We start from the raw sequence: 26,617 nt of genomic DNA, 5'->3' as shown, positions 1-26,617 counted from the left end.
TGCATGGCATATTTTAATCACAAGAGATTCATAGGTACATGTATGTATAATTCAAGTTCTCTATTGCTAGCATTGTTAAATCAGGTGTCTATTTGCCTGTACCCTTAATGAACATTAATACATATTGTGGAGGTGATTCATACCTTCATGGACTAACTGATGTGCTCGGCGTATCAACTTCAGGTTGTTAATGTGTACAAACTGAAAAGAGAATACATGTACATAATTATCAAACATCCACAATCACATACAACTCTAGGATATGTTACGCCTGTTTCCTAAACTGTTTCTTTGCTTAACTTAAGGAAGACGTAAACACATAACATCCATTTAACTCTTAAAGATATGTATACAAAGTATTACAAGAGATCCCAGAGGGATCTTGGTGCCCACCAAAGAATGATTCACATCTGACAATAGAAAGAGGGATATTTTCTCTGCTTTTCAAACTTTTACTACATATTACTACATATGAAATTTGAGAAAGAATTTTTCAGTACTTTCTGAGATATATAACACTAACAAACTTCAATCATCAAAATCCAAGATGGCTACTTTTGACCATCTTTTGACCGATCGGTCCCAAAATGCAATATGCAGGTCCTAGGAGAACCTTCATATAAAATTTGAGACAGATCGCTTCAGTACTTTCTGAGAAATAATTCAAAATGGTGGCCTGTCGGCCATCTTGTTGACCTATCGGTCCCAAAATGTTATATGCATAACTAGGGACCTAAGGGAACCTGCACATGAAATTTGAGACATATCCCTTCAGCACTTTCTGAGAAATAGCGGTAAAAAAACTTCAACTGAAAAATCCAAGACGGCGGCCTGGCGGCCATCTTGTTAACTGATCGGTCCTTAAATGAAATACGCACAACTAGGGCCCTAGGGGAACCTGCACATGAAATTTGAGACGTATCCATTTAGTACTTTCTGAGAAATAGCGGTAAAAAAACTTCATTGAAAAATCAAAGATGGCGGCCTGGCGGCCATCTTGATAACTGATCGGTCCTTAAATGAAATATGCACAACTAGGGCACTAGGGGAACCTACATGTGAAATTTGAGAGATGTCACTTCAGCACTTTCTGAGAAAGAGTGGTAACAAACTTTAACTATAACAAGAGATCCCAGAGGGATCTTGGCGCCAACCATTGTATGCTCTACTGTATGTTAGTCAAATGAATGATAGATTTTTTTAATTCTTTTCTCTTTTTTCTCTCCTCATTCTAGTTTCATTATCATTCAAACAATCTGATAAAAATATGGACAAAGTCGTTACCGCGTTCTTTGATGTGTGTGGAATATATTTGAAGCATTTGTCAAAAAAGTGCAAAATAAAATTTGATATGTAATTCTTGAAAATTGCAATATAAAACTTCAGGATTCACAAATCATTATTGTAACGATATAAGTTTCAGAGTCAGAAATAATTTGTTACAAAGCATTGTTAACAGATTGGTGGACAACCACAAGGGGTTAACTCCATTGAAATGCTATTTGTCAAATTGACATATGTTTTAGGTACTTTCTGGTATGTTTTAGGTAGCTTTTGGGTATGTTTTAGGTAGCTCTCGGGTACCTTTTAGGTAGCTTTCGGGTACATTTTAGGTAGCTTTCGGGTATGTTTTAGGTACTTTCTGGTATTTTTTAGGTAGCTCTCGGGTACCTTTTAGGTAGCTTTCGGGTATGTTTTAGGTACTTTCTGGTATGTTTTAGGTAGCTCTCGGGTACATTTTAGGTAGGTAGCTTTCGGGTATGTTTTAGGTACTTTGTATGTTTCGGGTATCTTTTAGGTAGTTCTCTGGGTATATCATAGGCAGCTTTCGGGTACTTTTTAGGCACATCATGCCACTAGGCACATATTACATGTAGGTATACCTAAACTGTGCCTAAAACATACCTAAAATGTACCTATATTGACTATATAAAACCCCTCATCATTCTCCCTCTTTTTCTTTCTTACCATAAAAGTACCTAAGGTAGGTACACCTAAAAAAGTACCTAAAAGGTACCTATTTTTCCCCTGGGATGCTCTGTCATTCAGAGAATAGACTGGTACTGCAAAGCTCCTTTTAATCAACGGTTACAACATATGAGGGCAGGTTGATATCTAAACACTAACTTGTCCGAGCATGTTTGCTGATCTTTAGTACAGTTGTATCGTATATTTCCGTGCATAGCTGACGGGCACACCGGGTATTTCATACTGTTCACATTATTTTCCAGTGCTTGATAAGTCTGTGATTGTGGGACTGGTCTACATCTTTTTTTCTCCTCCTATATATTAAGTTCAGCTGTGCATGCAGGTGGCAGATTTCGGTATCATAGTATTGTTAGATACTGTATTTAGAATTATAGCACTATTCACATTATTTTTTGTCAGATTATTTGAACAGTCCTGTAAAACAGGGAAACAGCAAACAAGTTATTCAAAATAGGTTGTGATATTTCAAGCGGTTTGATTAAAGTAGTTAAAGTATTTATTTATTTATTTGAAAAATGGAATTTCCTGCAGTGAAAAAAAAAAAAAAAAATCCTAATAATATGGTCAGATTTAGTGGACTATATTTACTCTCTATTTATACACAGTACTAACATCAGAAACCTTCGGATTAGTTTTCGGTTTTTTTTTCGGTCTTTGGTTTTTTCGATTATTCTCAAAATTTGTATAGCACAACAAGGGACCAATGGGATTCTTCTTGTGAAGTTTGAACAAAATCCCTTCAGTAGTTTTCAAGAAATAGTGATAACAAACTTCAACTGCCAAAATCCAAGATGGCTGCCTGGTGGCCATCTTGTTTTTCGGATCAGCCACAAAATCTGTATGGCACAACAAGGAACCAAGGGAACCATCCATGTGAAGTTTGAACAAAATCCCTTCAGTAGTTCTCAAGAAATAGCGATAACAAACTTCAAGTATCAAAATCCAAGATGGCTGCCTGGCGGCCATCTTGTTTTTTCCGATCAGCCTCAAAATCTGTATGGCACAACTAGGGACCAATGGAATCCTCCATGTGAAATTTGAACAAAATCCCTTCCATAATTCTCAAGAAATATTGATAACAAACTTCAACTGCCAAAATCCAAGATGGCTGCCTGGTGGCCATCTTGTTTTTGGAATCAGCCACAAAATCTGTATGGCACACGAGGGACCAAGGGAACCATCCATGTGAAGTTTGAACAAAATCCCTTCAGTAGTTCTTAAGAAATAGTGATAACAGACTTCAACTGTTAAAATCCAAGATGGCCGCATGGCGGCCATCTTGTTTTTTCCGATCAGCCTAAAAATATGTATGGCACAACTAGGGACCAAGAGTACCCTCCATGTGAAGTTTGAACAAAATCCCTTCAGTAGTTCTCAAGAAATATCGATAACAAACTTCAACTGCCAAAATCATAGATTAATTGCTGCCTGGCGGCTATCTTGTTTTTCCGATCAGCCACAAAATCTGTATGGCACAACTATGGACCAAGGGGACCCTCCATGTGAAGTTTGAACAAAATCCCTGCAGTGGTTTTTAAGAAATAGTGATGACAAGCATTGTTTATGGACGGACATGGACCATGGAAGCAGGGCGATTTGAATAGCCCACCATCTGATGATGGGGAGCTAAAAATATGTGACCTGACAATTTAAGTTATAAATCTGTCAAACACAGATGTAGAAAATTGATTAAACGCCAGCTTTCAAGAGTTACTTCCCTTAATATTCTACATCAACATGTTACTATTAATTATGTCTCCACTTCAGATAAATAATATACATTTTCTGTGAAATTTTATGTTTTACATCATGTATACACAGTGTGCTCATACGTCTTATTCTTACATTCTCCATTCTGGACCTTTACCATTGATGACCTTTACCAGATACACCATCCAAAATAGACATCACACGTACACTTAAATATGCTCCACCGATGACAAATGGTAATTTTTCACTATCAAAAACAGGAGCAGACGATTTAGTATTTTTCTTCAGTTACAAAAGTTACTTACTTTACACCATTACCACCATATTGAAAAGTTTGTGCTTCTAATTTTACATCAAGTTATGAAATACAATTAATTGCATCCCGAAAAAAATCCGTGTCACTATATCCTATATTGAATGAAGTACTGATTGCGCATGCACCAAAGGCGAAATAAATTATTTTATATTATTTTTTGGTGTTTAATTAGACATATACATACACGATTAAACACCAATTATTGTTCAAATGATGAATATCATTTACGCTCTGTCGGCGGTGGAGCATCTTTAATGTAAGTACTTTAATTGTTGAACATATACGATAGACAATAACATAAGTATTACAATTAAAAGACAAAATAGTTTCTATTTGTACAATAGGATATCAAATGAGAAAATATTCCTATAAGTTATAACCAATATTTTCTGTTGAAAACTGAAGGTTTCGGATTACTTACTTCATTGGTGACTTTGATCCAAACAGCCAACCAGCTCCCCGGGGACTGATTGCCCAAGTTTCCACATCCTCCGGGTCGGACCAAACCAGATGTACGCAAAGTTAAGGTAAATATCAAGATAATTCTTGTTGGTCAAAGTCATGCATAACATTGGATTCTGACGTCATCGATGGCAAAAGACGTGATTGTCCTGAGCTCCGTAAACAGTGAAGACAAATATTACAGATTTACGCTGTAAACAGAGATAGAATCCAGCCAAATTAGGCAGCGACGTGCCAAAAGGCTACACCCAAAATATTGGAAGAATTGGAAACTGGAAACCTGTAGAAAACGTCAAACATCAACATGCCACAACCAGGACAGGAGTATCGTGATGTCAACAAACAAAATGATAGAGACCAAGCAACGATCCGTGCGACCAGGTCAACAAGCAAGTCTGAGAAGCCTCCCGGAAACCTGTTCCTTCTACCGTGGGATGGAGACTGTTACAAACTTTGCTCAGTAGTACTGGATTCCAATACAAAGGTACTGAAATGTCGGAGATGTAGTCATCAATACTGCATCAAATGTGTCAACAAAAAATAACAACATGCATGCCGTATTAAGTAACTCTGTGGACTCCATGTGGTTTTGTCCTCCTTGCCTTGCCACAGTAGAGAAAAACCTCCAGACAGAAATACAAATTGAACAGAAGTGTGCAGAATTAAGAGAAATGTTTGAGGAAAGAATCAAATCACTGGAGGCAAGAGTTTATAATATGTGTAGTGAAGAACATAATAAAGAAAATGATAAGACACGAGTTAAAGAAAAGGGAAGAAGAAAGCGAACAGCACGAAACTAAGAAAAATAGAAAGGAGGCCACTACCCATCAACTGGATGTTATCACGGAAATCAATGAGAGAAAAACCAGGAAAGCAAACATCATTGTCTTCGGAATAAAGGAGCAATGCAGTGCAGACGGGTCCGCGAGAAAAGCAGCAGATGAGAAGGAAATACGGGAGATGCTCAAAACATGCAAAGTTATTTATGAGGACAATGTAGCTAAAGTCATAAGACTTGGCAAATTTGACAAAACATAAGTGAAATCGAGGCCGCTGCTGGTTTCTTAGTATCCTCCGAGAGAAAGAAATCACTCTTCAGACATATATCTGAATTAAAAAACAGCGATAAATACAAAGAAATTCGTATCAGTAGCGACCTCACAAAACAAGAAAGGGAAGCGGAAACCGCTCTTAGAAATGAGGCGAAGGAAAGGGAAAAGAAAGAATCGGGGAAATTCATGCATCGGGTACGGGGACCACCGTTGAACAGGAAAATCGTCCGACTGGCAGTAAGAAAAGAATAATGCATGTCGAAAAATTCCGATGTATGTTTACAAATGCAGATACTCTCACCAACAAAATCGAGGAACTTAAATCTTTAATAAATCATGAAAAGTTAGATATAATAGGAGTTGTTGCTTTTCCAAAAAATTCCAGATACCAAATAAACAAGTCTGAGTTGAATATTGATGGATTTGAAGCTTTTCCCGGAGAGATGGAGCAAAAAAATGGATCGAGAGGAATTATCATATACAGGGCACACAAACTAGGAGCCATCAATCAACAAAAACATTTAATGAACAATTACGGGTAAATATAAATCTTGATAATGGAAACATATTAACTATTGGGTGCCTGTACAGGAGTCCAAACAGCGAGGATGAAAACAACAGAGATTTGTGCGCGCTACTTACCAATATAGTAGAGATGAAAACATCACATTTGCTAATAATGGGAGACTTTAATTTGAAATATATCAATTGGGATCAGTTGACTCCATCTAGAAAAGCAAAACATTTGGAATACCAATTCATTGAATCAATCAAAGATGCGTTTTTATTTCAACATATAAGGAATCCAACGAGAATCAGAGCCAATAATGAACCCAGTATTTTAGACCTAATATTTACAAACGAACAAGATATGACTAGTAACATTGCAATAAAAAGCGGATTAGGAAAGAGCGATGATGGTACCATATTTTTTGAACTGAACTGTACAAAAACTTAAGACATTAGCAAAACAGTTAAGTATAACTACAACAAGGGCGATTACAAACAAATAAGGACAGATCTATCAATAGATTGGAAGGAAATATTACAGCGCGCACCGGAGACTTAATCAAAATAAGAATTATTTCAGAAGATTGTAAAATCCACTATTGATATGAATATACCAAAGAACATTCAAGAAACGAAGAAAAGGCAAAATCCTCTTAACAATCAAACTATACTAAAAAACCCTAAACTATGAAACGGAAACATAGGAGCTGGCAGAGATATCTTGAAACCAGGGAAGTGCGGAAATATAACGAATATGTGAAAGCAAGAATCAATGTCAAAACATTAGTAAGAAAATTGAAAAAGTGTTTAGAAAGGATGCTAAAGATGTCAAGACGAACCGAAAAAGTTTTGGAGATATGCAAATTCAAAAATTAAATCGAAATCGGAATCACAGAGCTGCACATTAAATGTGGAAACGAACTGACCATTGCCCACTCTGATCAAGATAAAGCAAACGTATTAGCGGACTATTTTTCAAGATGATATTCCCGTATTGAAGAAACTTAGCATAGAAAATCCATTTATTAACATTGATATATCGGAACTGGAAGTATTAAATATTTTGAAGGCATTAAATCCAACCAAATCACCAGGAGCAGATAATATTCATCCGAAAGTACTAAAAGAAACAGCGAACAATTTAAGTGGTCACTGAAAACAGGAGAACTAGCTCCCCAAAACTTGGAAGGAAAGTCAGATAACTGCGATCCACAAAAAAGGAGACAAGAAAAACCCAAGGAATTACAGGCCAGTAAGTTTGACAAGTGTTGTTTGTAAAACTATGGAAAAAATTGTGAGGAAAAGAATAATGGATCATCTAGATAAGAATAATCTTCTTTGTAAACAGCAATATGGATTCATCAAGGGAAGATCAATTATTTTACAGTTACTTAAAGTAATTGATAAGTGGACAGAAGTTATCGAACAAGGAGGATCAATCCAAACCATATATCTAGACTTCATGAAAGCCTTTGACACAGTCCCACACCTGCGGCTCATTGGCAAATTAAAATCATACGGATTATCACCTGAAATCTTCAAATGGGTAGAAAGTTTTTTAAGTAACCGGAAACAGCAAGTATCGGTAAACGGAGAACTGTCAAAATGGATGGAGGTGACAAGTGGTATCCCCCAGGGAAGTGTTTTAGGACTGATTCTGTTTGTAATCTATATTAATGACCTTCCCGAAACTATTAAATCAGCCACTTACTTGTCACTTAAATCAGCCACTAAACTTTTTAAATATAACGAAAACACAAATCTACAGGATGATCTTAATCAACTCAAAAAATGGTCTGATCAATGGCTTTTAAAATTTCATCCTGATAAATGTAAGGTGCTATATCTAGGGAAGATACCAAATAAAACCGCCCTACATTTATATAAAGACACTTTGGAAGGAAGCTAGAATACAGGTAACATTAGAGGAGGTCTCGAAAGAAAAGGATCTTGGGATAACAACAGACAACAGCCTAAGCTTCAGTGAACATATTCATGATGCCGTCAATAAAGCAAATAGAATAATGGGAACTATCCGAAGAACCTATAATTATTTAGATAATCAAACATTCTGTCTATTATATAAAGCACTTGTCAGACCACATTTGGAATATGGAGCCTGCATATGGAACCCGTACTTACAAACACAAATAAATGAGATAGAAAATGTACAAAGAAGAGCAACAAAACAAATACTGGGAATGAAAGATTTAACCTATGAAAACAGACTGATGATCCTGAAGTTACCTACACTAAAACACAGAAGGCTTAGAGGAGACATGATCCAAGTATATAAATTGATACATGGAGGATATGATCGAGTTGTCGTAGAGAGATTTTTAATTCAAAATAACAACAAAAGAACTTATAGGGGCTACTCTTTGACATTGTTAAAACGATAAAGTCGTTTTAATTTGAGAAAGTATTTATTCAAGGAGCGGATCATCAATCACTGAAACTCTCTTCCCGAAGCCGTGGTTACGTCACCATCAATAAAAACATTTGAATCTCGCTTGGATAAGCATTGGGGCAGCCCGAATGCTACTTTCATCATGAGATAGATAATATTGAACTTATTAATAGTCGGGATGTATAGCATGATTAGCGATCTGGATATATAGGCATTATGCCTGCGTCCAGTATTATTATTATTATTATTATTACAAGCTAACCGATACTTACATTATATATATATCATTGGCTTCTTAGGTAAATATATGTTTTCGTTTAAATATCACATACAGTGTATATAACAATAATGACAATAAAAAAGCTAACCGAGTTTTATAATTTGCGTGCCCCTGTGTTTTGGCTGAGGTGACCAAGATTGTATTTTACGGTCTCGGAATAGCAGTTCAGACTGCTTGTTTTACACATGTTCATAGAAATTAAACTGTTAAAACCGGTTATATCTAGATTTAATATCCTATAAAAAGTTACATAATATAAGACCACGATCGAGAGCATTGTGGATAGCGATAGGCCAAGGACATCTCCTTGCAGGCAGTGTATGGGATTTGCAAATTATTTAGTCTAGATGAAATAAATGTTTATTCTTATTACTGGTTTATGTAAATAATGAATGTTCTTGCAATATTTCCAACGTTGGACATTTTTATTTTGCTAAAATTAATATCGATGCTGCTATCGTTTATGCGAGGAGATGAGATGAAGAGGTTTTGCCGAGTCATCTCGGTTTTCCCTGTCGACACCAAAATAAAACTTGTATTGTAAGATAGTGACTGTGTATTCTGTTTATCCTGCAACTTTTTCATTATATATACAGAAGATGGTATTCAAAACGAAAGCAAATTGCCTGTTATTTACACGATTTCACTCAAAGCGAAACGCTTCTTTGATGATCAAGAAAAGATGCATTCACTAAACCGAATGAGTGTGAACTCCTTTTGACTACCGTTGGAAATATGTAAGCGACGTCATTCCGGTGATTGTGACGTCACTGTTTGGCGGGACTGACTGCCGTTTCATTCATTTGGCAAACCTCGGCCGATTCCGGTACCCTAGATGTAGGGTACTGGAATCGGCCGAGGTTTGCCGAATGCCGTTTCATTCACTCCTACTAAACGTGACGTCACTGGAATGTTCGGGATCAAGTCATCAAATTTAGAAATTGAATGAAACGAAAGAAATCAAACATTTATTTACAGACATCGTAAGATTTTCCTATTGAATATATTACAGGAAATTCTTATAATCCGGTATCGATTTCTGTGCCCGACTAACGTCGATATTAGTGCTGAAAATGCATTGTTTCTTGATTTTGTTCCGCTTCTTTTGTTGACTTTAAATTCGTAAAATGAACTTCACCCGCAAAGGGCGTCAGAGCGCTTGTTTTCAACGGGAATAAACACCGTAGTGATAAAGACCTTCCAAGTATGGCAATAGTGAATATCTGGATAGGGGAAATAGGGACACAATAAGTCAATTTTCTCCAAAAGTAAGTAAGTTACACTACATTAATTTTGCTGGAACACTTAAAAATCGTTCTGATTTCAGAACAATTGGAATTATGAAGAAACCTCTTACAGTATTTTTATTATTATTATTATATATAATGTAAGTTAATTATAACCTATTTTTTCTACAATAAGCTCATATTCTACACTTGTATGGTTTGGGGAGCCAATTACTACTCACAAATTTCTTGATAATTTGGAATTTTTTGTACGTTCTGCATCAATTTAGGTGGGGTGTTTGGACCTTAAAGCAAATTAGTTAGCTGCGAAAATATACTATACACTATAAAGAAAACTATAGGGCCGTTTCCGTTCAATTGGAACAACCAGTTCGACCGTTTATTAAAGTCATTATTTCAAGAATAAATCCTTGCGGACCTACAGTTTTAATACAGGCCTGTGACTGTGTCAAGGCTCGTCTGAAAACAATATAAAATCACCAGGTCCGTCTTTAATCAATAAAAGTAGGTCCAACCAGTCAAACCATATAATCGAAAATGGTCATGGTGTAGTGGGCATTTACTTCTAATGGTGTAGTGGGCATTAACTTCTGAGTATCTGGTCGAAATTCTGTATTTTAAATCAAGGACTTTGTTACCATATATTTATTTTCTACAGCTATTACTGTACATTTATCATCAACATGCTGGATACACAAGAAGACAATAAAAGGATATCACAGAAGGCTCCTTTGTGAGGGATTTCCTGGTTTCTCTCTATAGTTCGGATCTGGTCAATGGTCTTGATGTCTGGGGACAGACCGCCGTGAACACACAAGATACACTCGTCTATAATCTGTAGGGCAAGGAAATCAATCGGTCAATATGTTTGACACACATACATATCTATAAGTATGTTAACATTTAGATTTTTCTTTTTTTTAAATTATAAATACATGAATTAATAAGCAGGAAGAAACATATGACACATACACATATCCATAAGTATTTTTACATTTAGATTTTTTGTTTCATTCACATTATTACATCAGATATCCAATTACACATGTATAGGTGTTTTCAACTTGATATCATCTGTGGAAAATCATTAAACAAAGACTTAATGACAAATGAATTTTCATTTACTAGTGTGATACTTACAGCTGATACTGTCAACAAATCAAACACTTTACAACAGTACCGCCACGCATTGGCATTTCCATATTTGGTTTGACATTTATCTGCAAAAATTTAAAAAGACTTAGTTTCAGCATCCATACAATAAACTTTAACCCTTGACTGAGTTAAGGTCCACTTTTATTATTGATAAGCCAACAAAATGATGTGTCTCATGTTTCCATATACATGTACTGGTACATGTACTTAGAATTCTCTGTTCCCAACATAGAATATCTTGAGATATACTGATCTTCCCTGAAAAGCATAAGATTTTTGTTATTCACACTAAATCATCATTTGATAATCACAGTTTATTGTTATTTACTATAATGTTCTATGTCACAGATGTGTTGTTTGTTCTCACCATAAAACCCATAGATTTGTGTATATATATAATTTGTCTACTTTCATGGTTTCCTCGTAATAATGTGATCTTGTCTGGCCATCTGAAATACAGTAATACATGTATGTAATTAATAAATGACATTTGGTTAGTTGATACCAATGATCTGTTAGCAAGTCAAACAAGAGGCCCATGGGCCTTAACGGTCATCTGACTATTAGTACAATACAACATAGTTGTTTAAAGATTTTAGCCTATTTGACCTCTGTGACCTTGATTGAAGGTCAAGGTAATTCATTTGAACAAACTTGGTAGCCCTTCATCCCAGCATGCTACCAGCATGCCACATGCTCAATATCAGTACCCTGGGCCTTCTGGTTCTTGAGAAGAAGTCATTTAAAGATTTTAGCCTATTTGACCCTCGTGACCTTGAATGAAGGTCAAGGTCATTTATTTGAACAAACTTGGTAGCCCTTCATCCCAGCATGCCACAGGCCTAATATCAGGTCTCTAGGCCTCTTAGTTATTCACAAGAAGTTGTTTAAAGGATTTTAGCCTTTTTGACCCCCGAGACCTTGAATGAAGGTTTAGGTCATTCATTTGAACAAACTTGGTAGCCCTTCATCCAAGCATGTCACAGGCCCAATATCAGTACCCTGGGCCTTCTGGTTTTTGAGAAGAAGTCGTTTAAAGATTTTAGCCTATTTGACCCTCGTGACCTTGAATGAAGGTCAAGGTCATTTATTTGAACAAACTTGGTAGCCCTTCATCCCAGCATGCCACAGGCCTAATATCAGGTCTCTAGGCCTCTTAGTTATTCACAAGAAGTTGTTTAAAGGATTTTAGCCTATTTGACCCCTGTGACCTTGAATGAAGGTCAAGGTCATTTATTTGAACAAACTTGGTAGCCCTTCATCCCAGCATCCTACAGGGCAAATATCAGTACCCTGGGCCTTCTGGTTCTTGAGAAGAAGTTGTTTAAAGATTTTAGCCTTTTTGACCCTCGTGACCTTGAATGAAGGTCAAGGTCATTTATTTGAACAAACTTGGTAGCCCTTCATCCCAGCATGCCACAGGCCTAATATCAGGTCTCTAGGCCTCTTAGTTATTCACAAGAAGTTGTTTAAAGGATTTTAGCCTATTTGACCCCTGTGACCTTGAATGAAGGTCAAGGTCATTTATTTGAACAAACTTGGTAGCCCTTCATCCCAGCATCCTACAGGGCAAATATCAGTACCCTTGGCCTTCTGGTTCTTGAGAAGAAGTTGTTTAAAGATTTTAGCCTTTTTGACCCCTGTGACCTTGAATGAAGGTCAATGTCATTCATTTGAACAAACTTGGTAGCCCTCCATCCCAGCAACCTACAGGCCAAATATGAGTACCCTGGGCCTTCTGGTTCTTGAGAAGAAGTTGTTTAAAGATTTTAGCCTTTTTGACCCTCGTGACCTTGAATGAAGGTCAAGGTCATTTATTTGAACAAACTTGGTAGCCCTTCATCCCAGCATGCCACAGGCCTAATATCAGGTCTCTAGGCCTCTTAGTTATTCACAAGAAGTTGTTTAAAGGATTTTAGCCTATTTGACCCCTGTGACCTTACATGAAGGTCAAGGTCATTTATTTGCACAAACTTGGTAGCCCTTCATCCCAGCATCCTACAGGGCAAATATCAGTACCCTGGGCCTTCTGGTTCTTGAGAAGAAGTTGTTTAAATATTTTAGCCTTTTTGACCCCTGTGACCTTGAATGAAGGTCAAGGTCATTCATTTGAACAAACTTGGTAGCCCTCCATCCCAGCAACCTACAGGCCAAATATGAGTACCCTGGGCCTTCCGGTTATTGAGAAGAAGTCGTTTGAATAAAAAGTTTATGCACGGCGCACGGCGCACGGCGCACGGCGGACGGCGGACGGCGCACGACGACGGACGGTGCATGATGACAATAGGTCATCCTGACCCTTCGGGTCAGTTGACCTAAAAATGTATGATGAATATCACATGAATGACCAAATTCTGATAAAAAAATGATTTTCAAAAGAAAAAAAAACCCAATTTGTTGGTTATGTAGGTTGAATAGTTGTTACAAGATTATAGTACATGTATAACAGTCAAAAGAAGGTCATTTTGTTTTTAATTTATAAAGAGTTATTCCCCTTCATGGTATACTTGTATTCTTGTAACTATATATGTATATTCTCAACACATGCTCCATACTAAATAGTCAACTATTGACTGTTGACATGGTCATCTTAAATAGTAACCCCATGTACTATATAAGAGCGTGAAATCTTTTGCGTTAGAAGATAAAAATGCTGATGCGTCTGCACATGTGATGAATTGTGAGAAAAGCTGTCGAAGAAACAAGATGGATACGATGACTAAAATAAAGGTAAGCGTAGAATATGTTTTAATCTGTTTAATAGAATTTCTACTGTACAGTACGGTAAATGATCATTTAAATCATAAATAAAGGATAATTATTTTAGCATTAGAATATGAATCTTGAGAAGGAATGTGAAGTTTTACACTACATTAATACAAAATGGGATATAGGCCTTTAGTGTACTTTGATGAACCACTTAACGTGTGACTAAAGCAAAATTGGATAGATATATTATCAACCAATATTGACCAGATTAATAGTCATCTGACTATTAGCACAACACAATGTAGTCGTTTAAAGATTTTAGCATATTTGACCTCTGTGACCTAGAATGAAGATAAAGGTACCGGTGTCATATCAAATTTGTATCCCCCATCAAAAAAGTATCCGGATACTTTTTTGCCCATTTTTTGCCCATCAAAAAGGTATCCCCCCTATCAAAAAAGTATCCCCCCATGACATCAATAGTGATTGTTATAATTTTAGTTGGCAGTAAATCAAATGGTCATATACATATACCAGGAGTCCCTTTACAGGTGCCAGGTAACTAATTACACCTGGTCAGGTATTACCTAACTACCTAATTAGTGGTGGGAGGGACAGGTACAGGTGTGTCTATATATAGGCACTGTCAGATAGTCACCTGTACACAGTTGTATTACCAAATGTTTACCTGTACAGGTACATCATCCCTTGATTTTATTGTGCTTGCAAATTTATACAATTTATTTATGTTTTCTAACATATGTTTAAAACTATATATATAGCTCTTAACTTGTACACATATATAATTCATCAAGACCTTTGTTATTAATAGATACAAACACATTTATAAGCTTATATGTATATATGAACCAATTAATTGATTGATTACATTGATTTTGTATCTGGAAAAAAAACCAAAATACCTTGTCATATATATTTCAGATGACATATTTACTAATTTAATGAATACAATGTATTAAATTATTTTATGAGTGCAAAAGTGTAAAATTGTATGTCAGTTGTAATTCAACTTTATATAAGGATTATACACTATATATGCATACATGTATACATATAGTTGCATAGATCTGGAAATAAAATCTACAGCTTTGTTGACAAAATCTCAGAAAGATACTCATATATTATCAAAAAGGAAATATGTGTGAGAGGGAAAATTTATAAAATATCTATATATATTTAAATACTTGTCATTGGTGGCGCTTTATTTATATTAGTATAGCTGTAGCTGAAGATGTCTCTGGGAAGTGGAGTATAATATACATGTATATACATATTTTATGACCAATGCAAAAGAAAGTATTTGGGGGATCGAGATATTTGTATTATCGAAATGTGGGATATAGAGGGATACATATTTCATGATCATCAAAAAGTATCTAGGTAGCAATTAGTGTAATATCTGGGGACATATTTGATAGCCATAAAAAAAGTATCTAGGGGGAGATTTAAGTGTCATATCTTTATTAGGGGGATACTTATTATGGCCATAGAAAAAGTATCTTGGGGGAGATTAGTGTAATATCAAGGGGGATACATATTTGACATCCATCGAAAAAGTATCTAGGGGGAAAATAATTATAAGTCTAATATCTAGGGGGGGATCTTATTTGATGGCGATAGAAAAAGAAACTAGAGTGAGTAATTATAAGTCTAATATATCTAGGGGGGATACATATTTGACGGCCATCGAAAAAGTATCTAGGGGGAAATAAGTATGATATCTAGGGGGGATCTTATTTGATAGCCATAGCCATAGAAACAGTATCTAGAGTGAGATTAGTGTCATATCTAGGGGGGATACATATTTGATGGCCATCGAAAAAGTATCAAGGGGGAAATATGTCTAATATCTAGAGGGGGATACATATTTGATGGCCATAGAAAAATTATCTAGGGGGAAATAAGTATGATATCTATGGGGGATCTTATTTGATGGCCATAGAAAAAGTATCTAGAGTGAGATTAGTCTAATACCTACATATGTAGGGGGATCCATATTTGATGGCCATAGAAAAAGTATCTAGAGTGAGATTAGTCTAATTTATCTAGAGGGGATACATATTCGATGGCCATAGAAAAAGTATCTAGAATGAGATTAGTCTAATATTATCTAGAGGGGATACATATTTGATGGCCATAGAAAAATTATCTAGAGTGAGATTAGTCTAATATCTAGGGGGGATCTTATTTGATGGCCATAGAAAAAGTATCTAGAGTGAGATTTAGTCTAATATCTAGGGGGGGATACATATTTGATGGCCATAGGAAAATTATCTAGGGGGAGATAAGTCTAATATCTAGGGGGGGATACATATTTGATGACGATAGAAAAAGTGTCTAGAGTGAGATATTAAGTCTAATATATCTAGGGGGGGATACATATTTGATGGCCATAGAAAAAGTATCTAGAGTGAGATAAGTCTAATATATCTAGGGGGGGATACATATTTGATGGCCATAGAAAAAGTATCAAGGGGAAATAAGTATGATATCTAGGGGGGGATACATATTTGATGGCCATCGAAAAAGTTAGTATTCGGGGGAACATATATCGAAAAAGTATCTAGAGTGAGATAGGCCTAGGGGAAATATATTTGATGGCCATTCAGAAGAAAAAATGTCTAAAGGAATTTTAGCCTATTTCATCCCTAGTGACTTTGAATGATGGTCATAGTATTTATTTTAACAAAATTGGCAGAACTTTATCCATAGCAGATGATACAGGATGGCAAATATCAGTACAATATCTGGGGGATATTTGATGGTCATGAGAAAAAGTCGTTTAGAGATAAGTCTAATATTTTTGACCCCTGTGATACTTGATTTGATGTTCATAGAAAAAAAGTCATTCATTTGAACAAATTTGGTAGCCTTTGGGGGGATATATATTTGATACATCAAAAAATATCAGTACCCTGGGTCTTGATGGCCATAGGAAAAAGTATCTAGAGAAGAATTAGTTTATCTATGGGGATCCAATTTGATGGCCATAGCAACGACCTCTTGAGTGCATTATGACAAAATATCTAGGTCATACCTGACCCTTTGATGGCCATAGATGAAAAAGTATCTACAGTGAGATAAGTTCCCAGGGGATACATATTTGGCGCCCACAATGAAATGATGAGATAAGTCTAATACATCTATGGGATACATATTTGATGGCCATCTTTTATCTAGAGTGAGATAAAACTTGCAAATACATATCTAGGGGGAAATATTTGAGACAGATGGCTTCAGCCAAGTCAATATCTAGACAAACTGATCAAAAAGTAACAACCTTCAAGAAAAAGTATCAAAATATATATCTAGGGGGGGGATCTTATATATGAACAACTAGGGACCTAGGGGAACCTATATATGAAATTTGAGACAGATTCGTTCAATACTTTCTGAGAAATAGCGATAACAATCTTTAATACTATTTGATGGCCATAGAAAAGATGGCTGCCTGTGAGCCATAAGTCTAATTGACTCTAGGGGGGATCAATGATGGCCATAAAAAAGTATCTACAGTGAGATATGCAAATCTAGAGGGGATCCATATTTGGGCCTATAGATAAAAAATTTGAGAGTGAGAAAGATCCCTTCAATACTTTGTGGGAAATTTGCCATAAAAAAGTCTCTTAACTATCAAGTCTAATATATCTAAGATGGGGATACATATGGCGGCCATCTAGAGTGTTGACCGAATCGGTCGCAAAATTTGATGGCCATATATCACAACTAGATAAGTCTAATATCTACCTCCATATTTGATGGCCATAGAAAAAGTAGTATATTTGAGAAAGATCCCTTCATTATCTAGGGGGGATACTTTTTGAGAAATAGCGATAACAAAAGTCTTTAAGTATCAAAATCCAAGATGGCCATAGAAAAAGCCTGGCCGCCATCTTGTTGACCGATTTCGAAAAAGTCCCAAAACGCAATATGCACAACTAGAGCCCTAGGGGAACCTGTATATGAAATTTGAGACAGATCCCTTCAGTACTTTAGATAATATTTGATGCGATAACAAAATTGTTAACTAGAGTGAGATACGGACTAATATACGGACGGAAGGACGGACCACGGACCACAGAAAAAGTATCGATTTGAATAGCCCATCATATGATGATGGTGGGCTAAAAACTGAAAGAAATATCTCAACATGCTACTAGTCCAGTTTCAGGTCTCTACCCTACAGTAGGCCTTTCAGAACTTGACAGGAAGTAGTTCAAAGATTTTAGGAATTTTTGGCCCTGTAATCCCGGATATAGTTCAAGGTCAATCATTTTAACAAGCTTGATAAACTATTGATGTCAGCATGCAATATGCCTAATATAAGGTCTCTAGGCCTTCTAGAACTTTATAAGGAGTCATTTGAAGATATGAGTTTTAAACCCATTTGGCATTGAATGAAGGTCAATGTCATTCATATCAACAAATTAAACATGGTAGTCATTTATGTCAACATGCTACAGGCCTAATATTAGGTTCCTAGGCTTTCTAGAACTTCACAAGAAGTCATTGGAAGGTTTCAAGTTTTTTGGCCCATGTGACCTCGAATAAAGGTCAAGGTCATTCATATTAACAAACATGGTAGCCAATTATGTCAGCATGCTACTGGCTTAATGTTTAGTTCCTAGGCTTTCTAGAACTTCATAAGAAGTCATTAGAAGATATTATGAGTTTTAAACCCATTTGGCATTGAATGAAGGTCAATGTCATTCATATCAACAAAATTAAACATGCCATTGTTAACAGTGGTAGTGGCATTTACATTTATTTCAACATGCTACATGCCTAATATTAGGTTCCTAAGGCTTTCTAGAACTTCACAAAAAGTCATTGGGAAGCTTTCAGGTTTTTTTTGTCCCATGTGAACCTCGAATAAAGGTCAAGGTCGTTCATATTAACAAATATGGGTAGCCAATTATTTCCAGCATACTAACTCGGCTTAATGCTTTAGGTTCCTTAGGCTTTCTACGAACTTTATCAGAAGTCATTTTAGAAGATTTTATGAGTTTTTTACCCATTTGACCTTGAATGATGGTCAATGTCATTCATATCAACAAATTAAACATGGTAGTCAATCTTATGTCAACATGCTGCATGCCTAATATTAGGTTCCTATGGGCTTTCTAGAACTTTACTAGAAGCCATTTAGCCAATTTTCAGCATGCTACTCACTGGCTTAATATTAGTGAACTTCACAATAAGATCAAGATCAATCAATGATCTATGTCCAATTGAGTATGAAAGTCAAACTGACAATGGTCTCTGGGGCTTTCTTTGAACAAACTTGGTAAAGAAGATTTTTTAATATTTTCAAAAAATCAGTATGGGTCTTTCAGTTATTGAACTTTGACCTTTACCTTCTAAAAGTTCCTACACTTTGAACTTTACAACCGACTGTCCCCTGCATTTGACCTTTACCTTCCTGAGTACCCTGCACTTTTGACCTTTAACTTACTGTTCCCTATAGGGATTTGACATTGACCTTCCAATCAATGATCTATTTCTGACAATGGAAAGAGGGATCTTTTCTCTGCTTTTAAAACTTTTGCAAAACAAACTACATATAAAATTTGAGACAGATAGCTTCAGTACTTTCTGAGAAACAGCAGTAACCAAACTTCAACTATCAAAATACATCGAAATATGCACAACTAGGGACCTAGAGGAACCTATATATGATGAAATTCATTCAATACTTTCATGAGAAATAGCATAACAATCTATTAACTATCAAAAATCAAAGATTCATTCAATAACTTTCTAGATCCTCTGAGAAATAGCGATAACAATCTTTAACTATCAAAATCCAAGATGGCTGCCTTCAGTACTTTGTGACCTTTACCTTCTAGTCAGGCCTAATATTTGACCTTTACCTTACTAGAACTTCACACACTTTGACCTTTACTTTACTGTCCCTTACCCTTTGACATTTACCTTCCTTTTCATCTTTACTTTGACATTACCTTACGCTTTCCTTCACTTTGACCTTTACCTAACTGTTCCCCTACTTTTGAACTTCATAAGAAGTCATTAGAAGATTTACTTTGAGTTTTTACCCATTTGGCATTCAATAAGGTACTTGTCCTTTACCTTACTTACTTAAACGCTTTGACCTTTACCTTAACATGTCCCCTAGCCTAATTGACATTTGACCTTTCTACTTTCAAGAAGTCTTGGACTTTGACCTTTTTTTAACCTTTCTTTGGCACTTTGAAGGTTACCTAACTGTCCCCTACACTTTGACCTTTACATTTATGTCTAACTTTCCATGCTACACCTAACCTTTACACACTTTGACCTTTTTACCTTACTGACCTTTACCTTTACCTTACTGTCCCCAAAAAAATTTGACCTTTACCAAATTTTGATAATAAACTGTTTCAAAACTTGTCTACTAAAAAATGTTTCTACTCTGTTGAACAGTATGATTTTCCCTTTACCCCCTTCCCCTACACTTAAACTCCTATGAGCTTTACCTTAGTGGTTGACAATTTGATTTACCTTACTGTAATGTACACTTTGACCTTTACCCGGAACATTTCCATATGACTTTGACAACTTTGTACTTTTACACTTTGACCTTTAATATGCTTTTGACTGTGCCTATCTTTACCTTACACGTACCCTGCACTATGACCTTTACCTTACTGTTCCCTATACTTTGACATTGACCTTCCTTTCCCCTTTACTTTGACATTACTTTACGCTTTCCTTCACTTTGACCTTTACCTAATTGTCCCCTGCACTTTGACCTTTACCTTATGCTTCCTACACTTTGACCTTTATCTTACTGTCCCCTATACTTTGACCTTTACCTTAAGCTTTCCTAAACTTTGAAATTTATCTTACTGTCCCCTACACTTTGACCTTTACCTTTATGTTCCCTACGCTTTGAACTTTACCTTCTAGTCTCCTACACTTTGACCTTTACTTTCTAGTCTCCTTCACTTTGACCTTTACCTTCTAGTCTCCTTACACTTTGACATTTAGTTTACTGTCCCTTACCCTTGGACATTTATCTTCCTTTCATCTTTACTTTGACATTACCTCACACTTTCCTTCACTTTGACCTTTACCTAACTGTCCCCTACACTTTGACCTTTACTTTCTAGTCTCCTTTACTTTCACCTTTACCTTCTAGTCTCATACACTTGACCTTTACCTTACTGTACTTAACACTTTGACCTTTACCTTACTGTCCCCTATCCTTTGACATTGACCTTCATTTCCACTTTACTTTGACATTACTTTACGCTTTCCTTCACTTTGACATTTACCTAACTGTCTCCTACACTTTGGCCTTTACCTAAATGTCAACTACACTTTGACCTTTAACTTATGTTTTCCTACACTTTGACCTTGACCTTACTGTCCCCTGTACTTTGACCTTTACCTTACTGTCCCCTGTACTTTGACCTTTACCTTACTGTCCCCTATATTTTGACCTTTACCTTACAAATTTTTATAATAATGTTACAAAACTTGATCTACTGCGGTTATGCTAGAAAAATATGTTTCTACTCTGTGAACAGACAGTATGATGCCCTCGCTATTTAGCAACGTCACCATGTTCCCACCTTGGCCCTGTGAGCTATTAAAATTGTGGTTGAAATGCCCATATCAATGAATGTCACAATACGTTTTGACCGGAACATTTCCATATGACTATGACAACTACTTTTGTATCAAATATGCGTGTGCCTATCATGTATAGACTAATAAGCAAGTCATCAGCCCCTGTGTAATTTGCGTTTTACTGTGGATTAGTCCTACCCTTTGGTGATTGACTGATCGCCAGGCTGTATGTAGCCACACAAAGTATTCAGCAAAAAAATAATTACGATAATAGTTTATGATGTATCATGTATCTCGGTAGTATATCCACTTTACCTGAATGATTAGTTAGGGAAAACAACGTTGCAATATTTCAGCAATCTTTACGAAGCGACAAACAATTTCAAAATCTTTTGATGTGACCGTTACCCTGTAAACGACATCTTTTTTAAAAACAACAAAACACCAACAAGGTTATACAGGTATGTCACTTTTGTAGCGGATAAAATGAACGATAGCTACTACTTGAAATATAAGGTATTTTATATCAGTATATAACAGTAAAGTTAAAAAAAATTACACTTGACAAAAATGTGACCAATAGCCACGCTGTGGAAAAAAAAGACGGACAAAGTATTTTGGCGTCTTATCCACAGTTTTCGTAACTTTGGATGTGACCGTTACCCCTAAAGTTCTAAGAGTGACCGATATCACTTTCATAATTTCTAATTAAGCACCGTATATGATTCTCCACTATCAGATATAATGAATGAAATATTTTCTTCCAACATGCAGTCATACATTAAATATTAGTAAACGGGATAGTTTTGTGGTAGAAATTTTTTTTTATTTGCAATTTATTTATTTGCAATTTATAATGTTTTAGTGAATAAAATGTGACCGATATCCCTGCTGTCAAAAAATATTGTGTCGAGGTGTTTGCATAATCTGAGCTAGTTTGACGATATCTAATAATTTCACAGAGTCTCTAACAATACACTGTCTTTGACGCGCGATAGGTTTAGAAGATGCATTGCTTTTATGTCATAATTTCAGTCGATTTTCATCTTGAAGAGGGCTTTTTTTCCATTGTTTTTGTGTGCCCAATATCACTTCCGGTGACATATAGGTTGTCCCCATTGTATAAGTGTAGATTTAAATTCATTATTTCAAAATTATACTAAATCCTTAAAATAGTATATTTATTGTCGATCCTTTTGTATATCATACCGAGATTTCATAGTATGATATATGAACATTTATCTTATAATCCAAAAAGTAACTTCATATAATGTTCAAATGAAAAATGAAATTACTTGTATACAGGCATTATAAATAGATATAATATCTTGAACCTTTTCAAAAATATCCTTAGTGATATTTAAATAAGTGTATTTATTGTGGTAATCCTGTAACCCTTCTTGTATGACTATACATGTAGATTCGAAAGGTGAAAATACATGCTTAGAATTGTTACTAATACCTTAGACATTACGGGAGATTGCTATATGCACAGGCGTCTGCTTCTGGTTTGATAAAAATATAATAACCTACCCCTAAGCAGATGCAGACGCCTGTGCTATATGCCACGATTCCGTAATTACAGTACTTATAGACTTGAATCATTTTTAAGGTTAAACCTTTAGTGAAATAGTTCTTAGAACCATTTTTGTTTCTGAATAAGTCAACTTCAATTATTGTTTTACATGTGTGCGACATATATATGTAATATATATTTCTAGTTATGATCAGGGATATTTTATTTCCATTTGCTTTTACATCTTCATTTTAAAAATGGAGTTGACAATAAAAAATCTAGAGCATAGATGTACGGGGTTTCCTAGTCCGCTAAACCTGCCTATATTAGTTATTAGGCTTTTTTTTTTTTTTTCTTTTGCGTAATATATATTAGGCAAAAAAAACCAAAACAGTCTAATAATATAGGCAGGTTAAGCGGACTAGGGGTTTCCATAATTCAAATCACAATCCAATTAACAGATGTCCTAACCTGACTGACAGTAAGACTATAGCAAATACCTGATATAGTCCACCAAATAGCAAATTGCCCCTGGCCAGGTAATTGCAGGTGAGTTCGATGAAATGGCATTGTGTACAGGTAAACAACATCCAGGTCCAGGTATTACAAAACCGAACGGTCTGAAAAAAATAGTTTATTTTGCTTAATATCTCAATATTTAGATCTCTTATAGTATAAAAAAAAATCTTTCTACCATATGTTGAAACGTTTTACGGTATTGTAATAAATGTATCTCAATTTATTCGGTTAACAATCATCAGTGTGTACCTACCTCAATACTTTAATCAAGGATTTCTATAATTGTTATGTAAAATTTTACTTTACAGTCACAAACTTTGTAATTCACAATGTCTTAAAGATACATACTAACCTTAAGGTCTTTTTTGTCCTTAAGGTAAATAAATCTTTTGCCCTTAAGGTCAAAAAACTTTTTTAACCGTTAAGGTCAAAAAAAAACTTTTAAACCATATGGTAAGTAAATCTTTTGCCCTTAAGGTAAAAACTTTTACCATAAGTAATAAATCTTTTGCCCTTAAGGTCAAAAAACTTTTAACCATATGGTAAGTAAATCTTTTGCCTTAAGTCAAAAAACTTTTAACCATAAAGTAAGTAAATCTTTGCCCTTAAGGTATGGTAAATAAATCTTTGTCATTAAGGTCAAAAAACTTTTTTGCCCTTAAGATCAAATAAATTTTTGCCCTTAAGGTCAAAAAACTTTTAACCTACAGGTAAATAAATTCTTTTGCCCTTAAGGTAAATAAATCTTTTGCCTTTAAGGTCAAAAAACTTTTTTGCCGTTAAGGTCAAAACACTTTTTTGCCGTTAAGGTCAAAACACTTTTTTGCTGTTAAGGTAAAAAAACTTTTAACCATATGGTAAGTGAATCTTTTGCCCTTAAGGTAAATAAATCTTTTGCCCTTAAGGTCAAAAAACTTTTTTAACCTAAAGGTCAAAAAACTTTTTTAACCTTAAGGTCAAAAAACCATTTTAACCTTAAGGTCAAAAAACTTTTAACCATAAAGTTAGTAAATCTTTTGCCCTTAAGGTATGGTAAATAAATCTTTTGCCATTAAGGTCAAAAAACTTTTTAATTTAAAAGCTTTAAGTCAAAAAACTTTTAACCATAAGGTTAGTAAATTTTTTGCCCTTAAGGTAAATAAATCTTTTGCCCTTAAGGTCAAAAAACTTTTTTAACCGTAAGATCAAATAACTTTTTTAACCTTAGGTGAAAAAACTTTTAACCATAAGTTGAGTAAATCTTTTGCCCTTAAAGTAAATAAATCTTTTGCCCTTAAGGTCAAACATTTTTTTTGTCATTAAGGTCGAAAAACTTTTTTGCCCTTATAGGTTAAAAAAACTTTTAACCATATGGTAAGTAAATCTTTTGCCCTTAAGGTCAAAAAACTTTTTTGCCCTTAAGGTAAATAAATCTTTTGCCCTTCAGGTATGGTAAGTAAATCTTTTGCCCTTAAGGTCAAAAAACTTTTTTGCCCTTAAGGTAAATAAATCTTTTGCCCTTCAGGTCAAAAAACTTTTTAAACCTTAAAGTCAAAAAACTTTAAACCATATGGTGAGTTAATATTTTGCCCTTAAGGTAAATAAATCTTTTGCCTTTAAGGTCAAAAAACTTTTTTAACCGTAAGATCAAATAACTTTTTTAACCTTAGGTGAAAAAACTTTTAACCATAAGTTGAGTAAATCTTTTGCCCTTAAAGTAAATAAATCTTTTGCCCTTAAGGTAAATAAATCTTTTGCCCTTAAGGTCAAAAAAACTTTTTTGTCGTTAAGGTAAAAAAACTTTTTTAAAGATGCTCCACCGCCGACAGAGCATAAATGATATTCATTATTTGAACAATAATTTGTGAATAATCGTGTATATATAGGTATAATTAACAAAAAAAATAACATAAAATAATTTATTTTGCCTTTGGTGCATGCGCAATCAATACTTCATTCCATATAGAAAATAGAGCCACAGATTTTTTTCGGGATGCAATTAATTCTTTTTCATATTTTTAACTTGAAGTAAAATTAGAAGCTCAAACTTTTCAATGGTGGTAATGGTGTAAAGTAAGTAAGTTTAGTAACTAAAGAAAAATACTACATCGTCTACTCCTGCTTTTGATAGTGAAAAAATACCATTTGTCAGCAGTGGAGCATCTTTAACCTTAAGGTAACTAAATCTTTTGCCCTTAAGGTCAAAAAACTTTTTTAACCGTAAGATCAAATAACTTTTTTAACCTTAGGTGAAAAAACTTTTAACCATAAGTTGAGTAAATCTTTTGCCCTTAAAGTAAATAAATCTTTTGCCCTTAAGGTCAAAAATTTTTGTAACCTTAAGGTCAAAAACCTTTCAACCATAAGGTAAATAAATCTTTTGCCCTTAAGGTAAATAAATCTTTGGCCCTTAAGGTCAAAAAACTTTTGTAACCTTAAGGTCAAAAAACTTTTTTAACCTTAAGGTCAAAAAACTTTTTTAACCTTAAGGTCAAAAAACTTTTAATCATAAGGCAAGTAAATCTTTTGCCCTTAAAGTGTACACGGAACGGAAAATTATATTTTGATATGTTATTCTGTTTGATCTCCTGACAAGAATGTTGAAAACCGCATCAAAATTGGCCACTTCAATACCGAGATACCGCCCTCTGAACTGCCCAATTTTTACCTGTATATCGACTGCTATTCAGGGAATCGGCCACTCACGCTGATTTGGGGAATAGCCGGATGTGACGTCACGAGGACAACGGCAGTGGGTTGTTTGGTAGTGGGGTTATAGTACAAAGGTGGACATATATGTATTCCTGAAATGGGCTAACGAGAATTTTACAAGTATATATAGTTATGATGACAATTTGATCATCTATAAGGAAATAGTGCAACTGAAACAAGGCTAAAATACATAATTATGTAGAGATTTGAAAATTAGATTATCTATATCTCTGCCTTGTGTAAACTATCATACATACACGGCTCGGTACCTTTTTTACTAGAAATCTAATATCTGTTTTATTAAATTATTAAATTATCAAAGTTCGGGAATATTTAATTTTCACTATGTAATCTAAATGGAGACGATTTCGGAAAATGATGGTTATATATAATTATCCCTTTGAATATGTTTCTGTATAAATAAAGAACCAACATAACAAAAAGAAAGTATGTTA

At 35.0% G+C, this 26,617-nt stretch overlaps 1 protein-coding gene across 4 annotated transcripts in view; it reads right to left on the bottom strand.

The window, feature by feature from the left end:
• LOC138332851 (serine/threonine-protein phosphatase 6 catalytic subunit-like) overlaps positions 1-26,617 on the bottom strand; it is a 58,447-nt gene that overhangs the window by 28,677 nt on the left and 3,153 nt on the right. For 2 of the 4 annotated variants that reach the window (XM_069280806.1, XM_069280805.1), the window contains exons 2-6: positions 23,453-23,572; positions 11,117-11,196; positions 10,694-10,811; positions 4,437-4,527; positions 144-201 (exon numbers count right to left, since the gene is read on the bottom strand). In XM_069280806.1, the coding sequence (XP_069136907.1) occupies positions 180-201; positions 4,437-4,527; positions 10,694-10,811; positions 11,117-11,196; positions 23,453-23,522 (381 nt within the window). In that variant the 5' untranslated portion in view covers positions 23,523-23,572 and the 3' untranslated portion in view covers positions 144-179. Of the gene's footprint in view, positions 1-143; positions 202-4,436; positions 4,528-10,693; positions 10,812-11,116; positions 11,197-23,452; positions 23,573-26,118; positions 26,601-26,617 lie in introns of those variants that run through there. The other 2 variants (XM_069280804.1, XM_069280803.1) reach the window with 2 other exon arrangements.

Source organism: Argopecten irradians, chromosome 10 (genome assembly GCF_041381155.1).
Source record: "Argopecten irradians isolate NY chromosome 10, Ai_NY, whole genome shotgun sequence".
Lineage (NCBI taxonomy): Eukaryota > Metazoa > Mollusca > Bivalvia > Pectinida > Pectinidae > Argopecten > Argopecten irradians.
The sequence above is the reverse complement of the archived record's forward strand: the minus strand, read 5'-3'. Positions and strand labels throughout refer to the sequence as shown.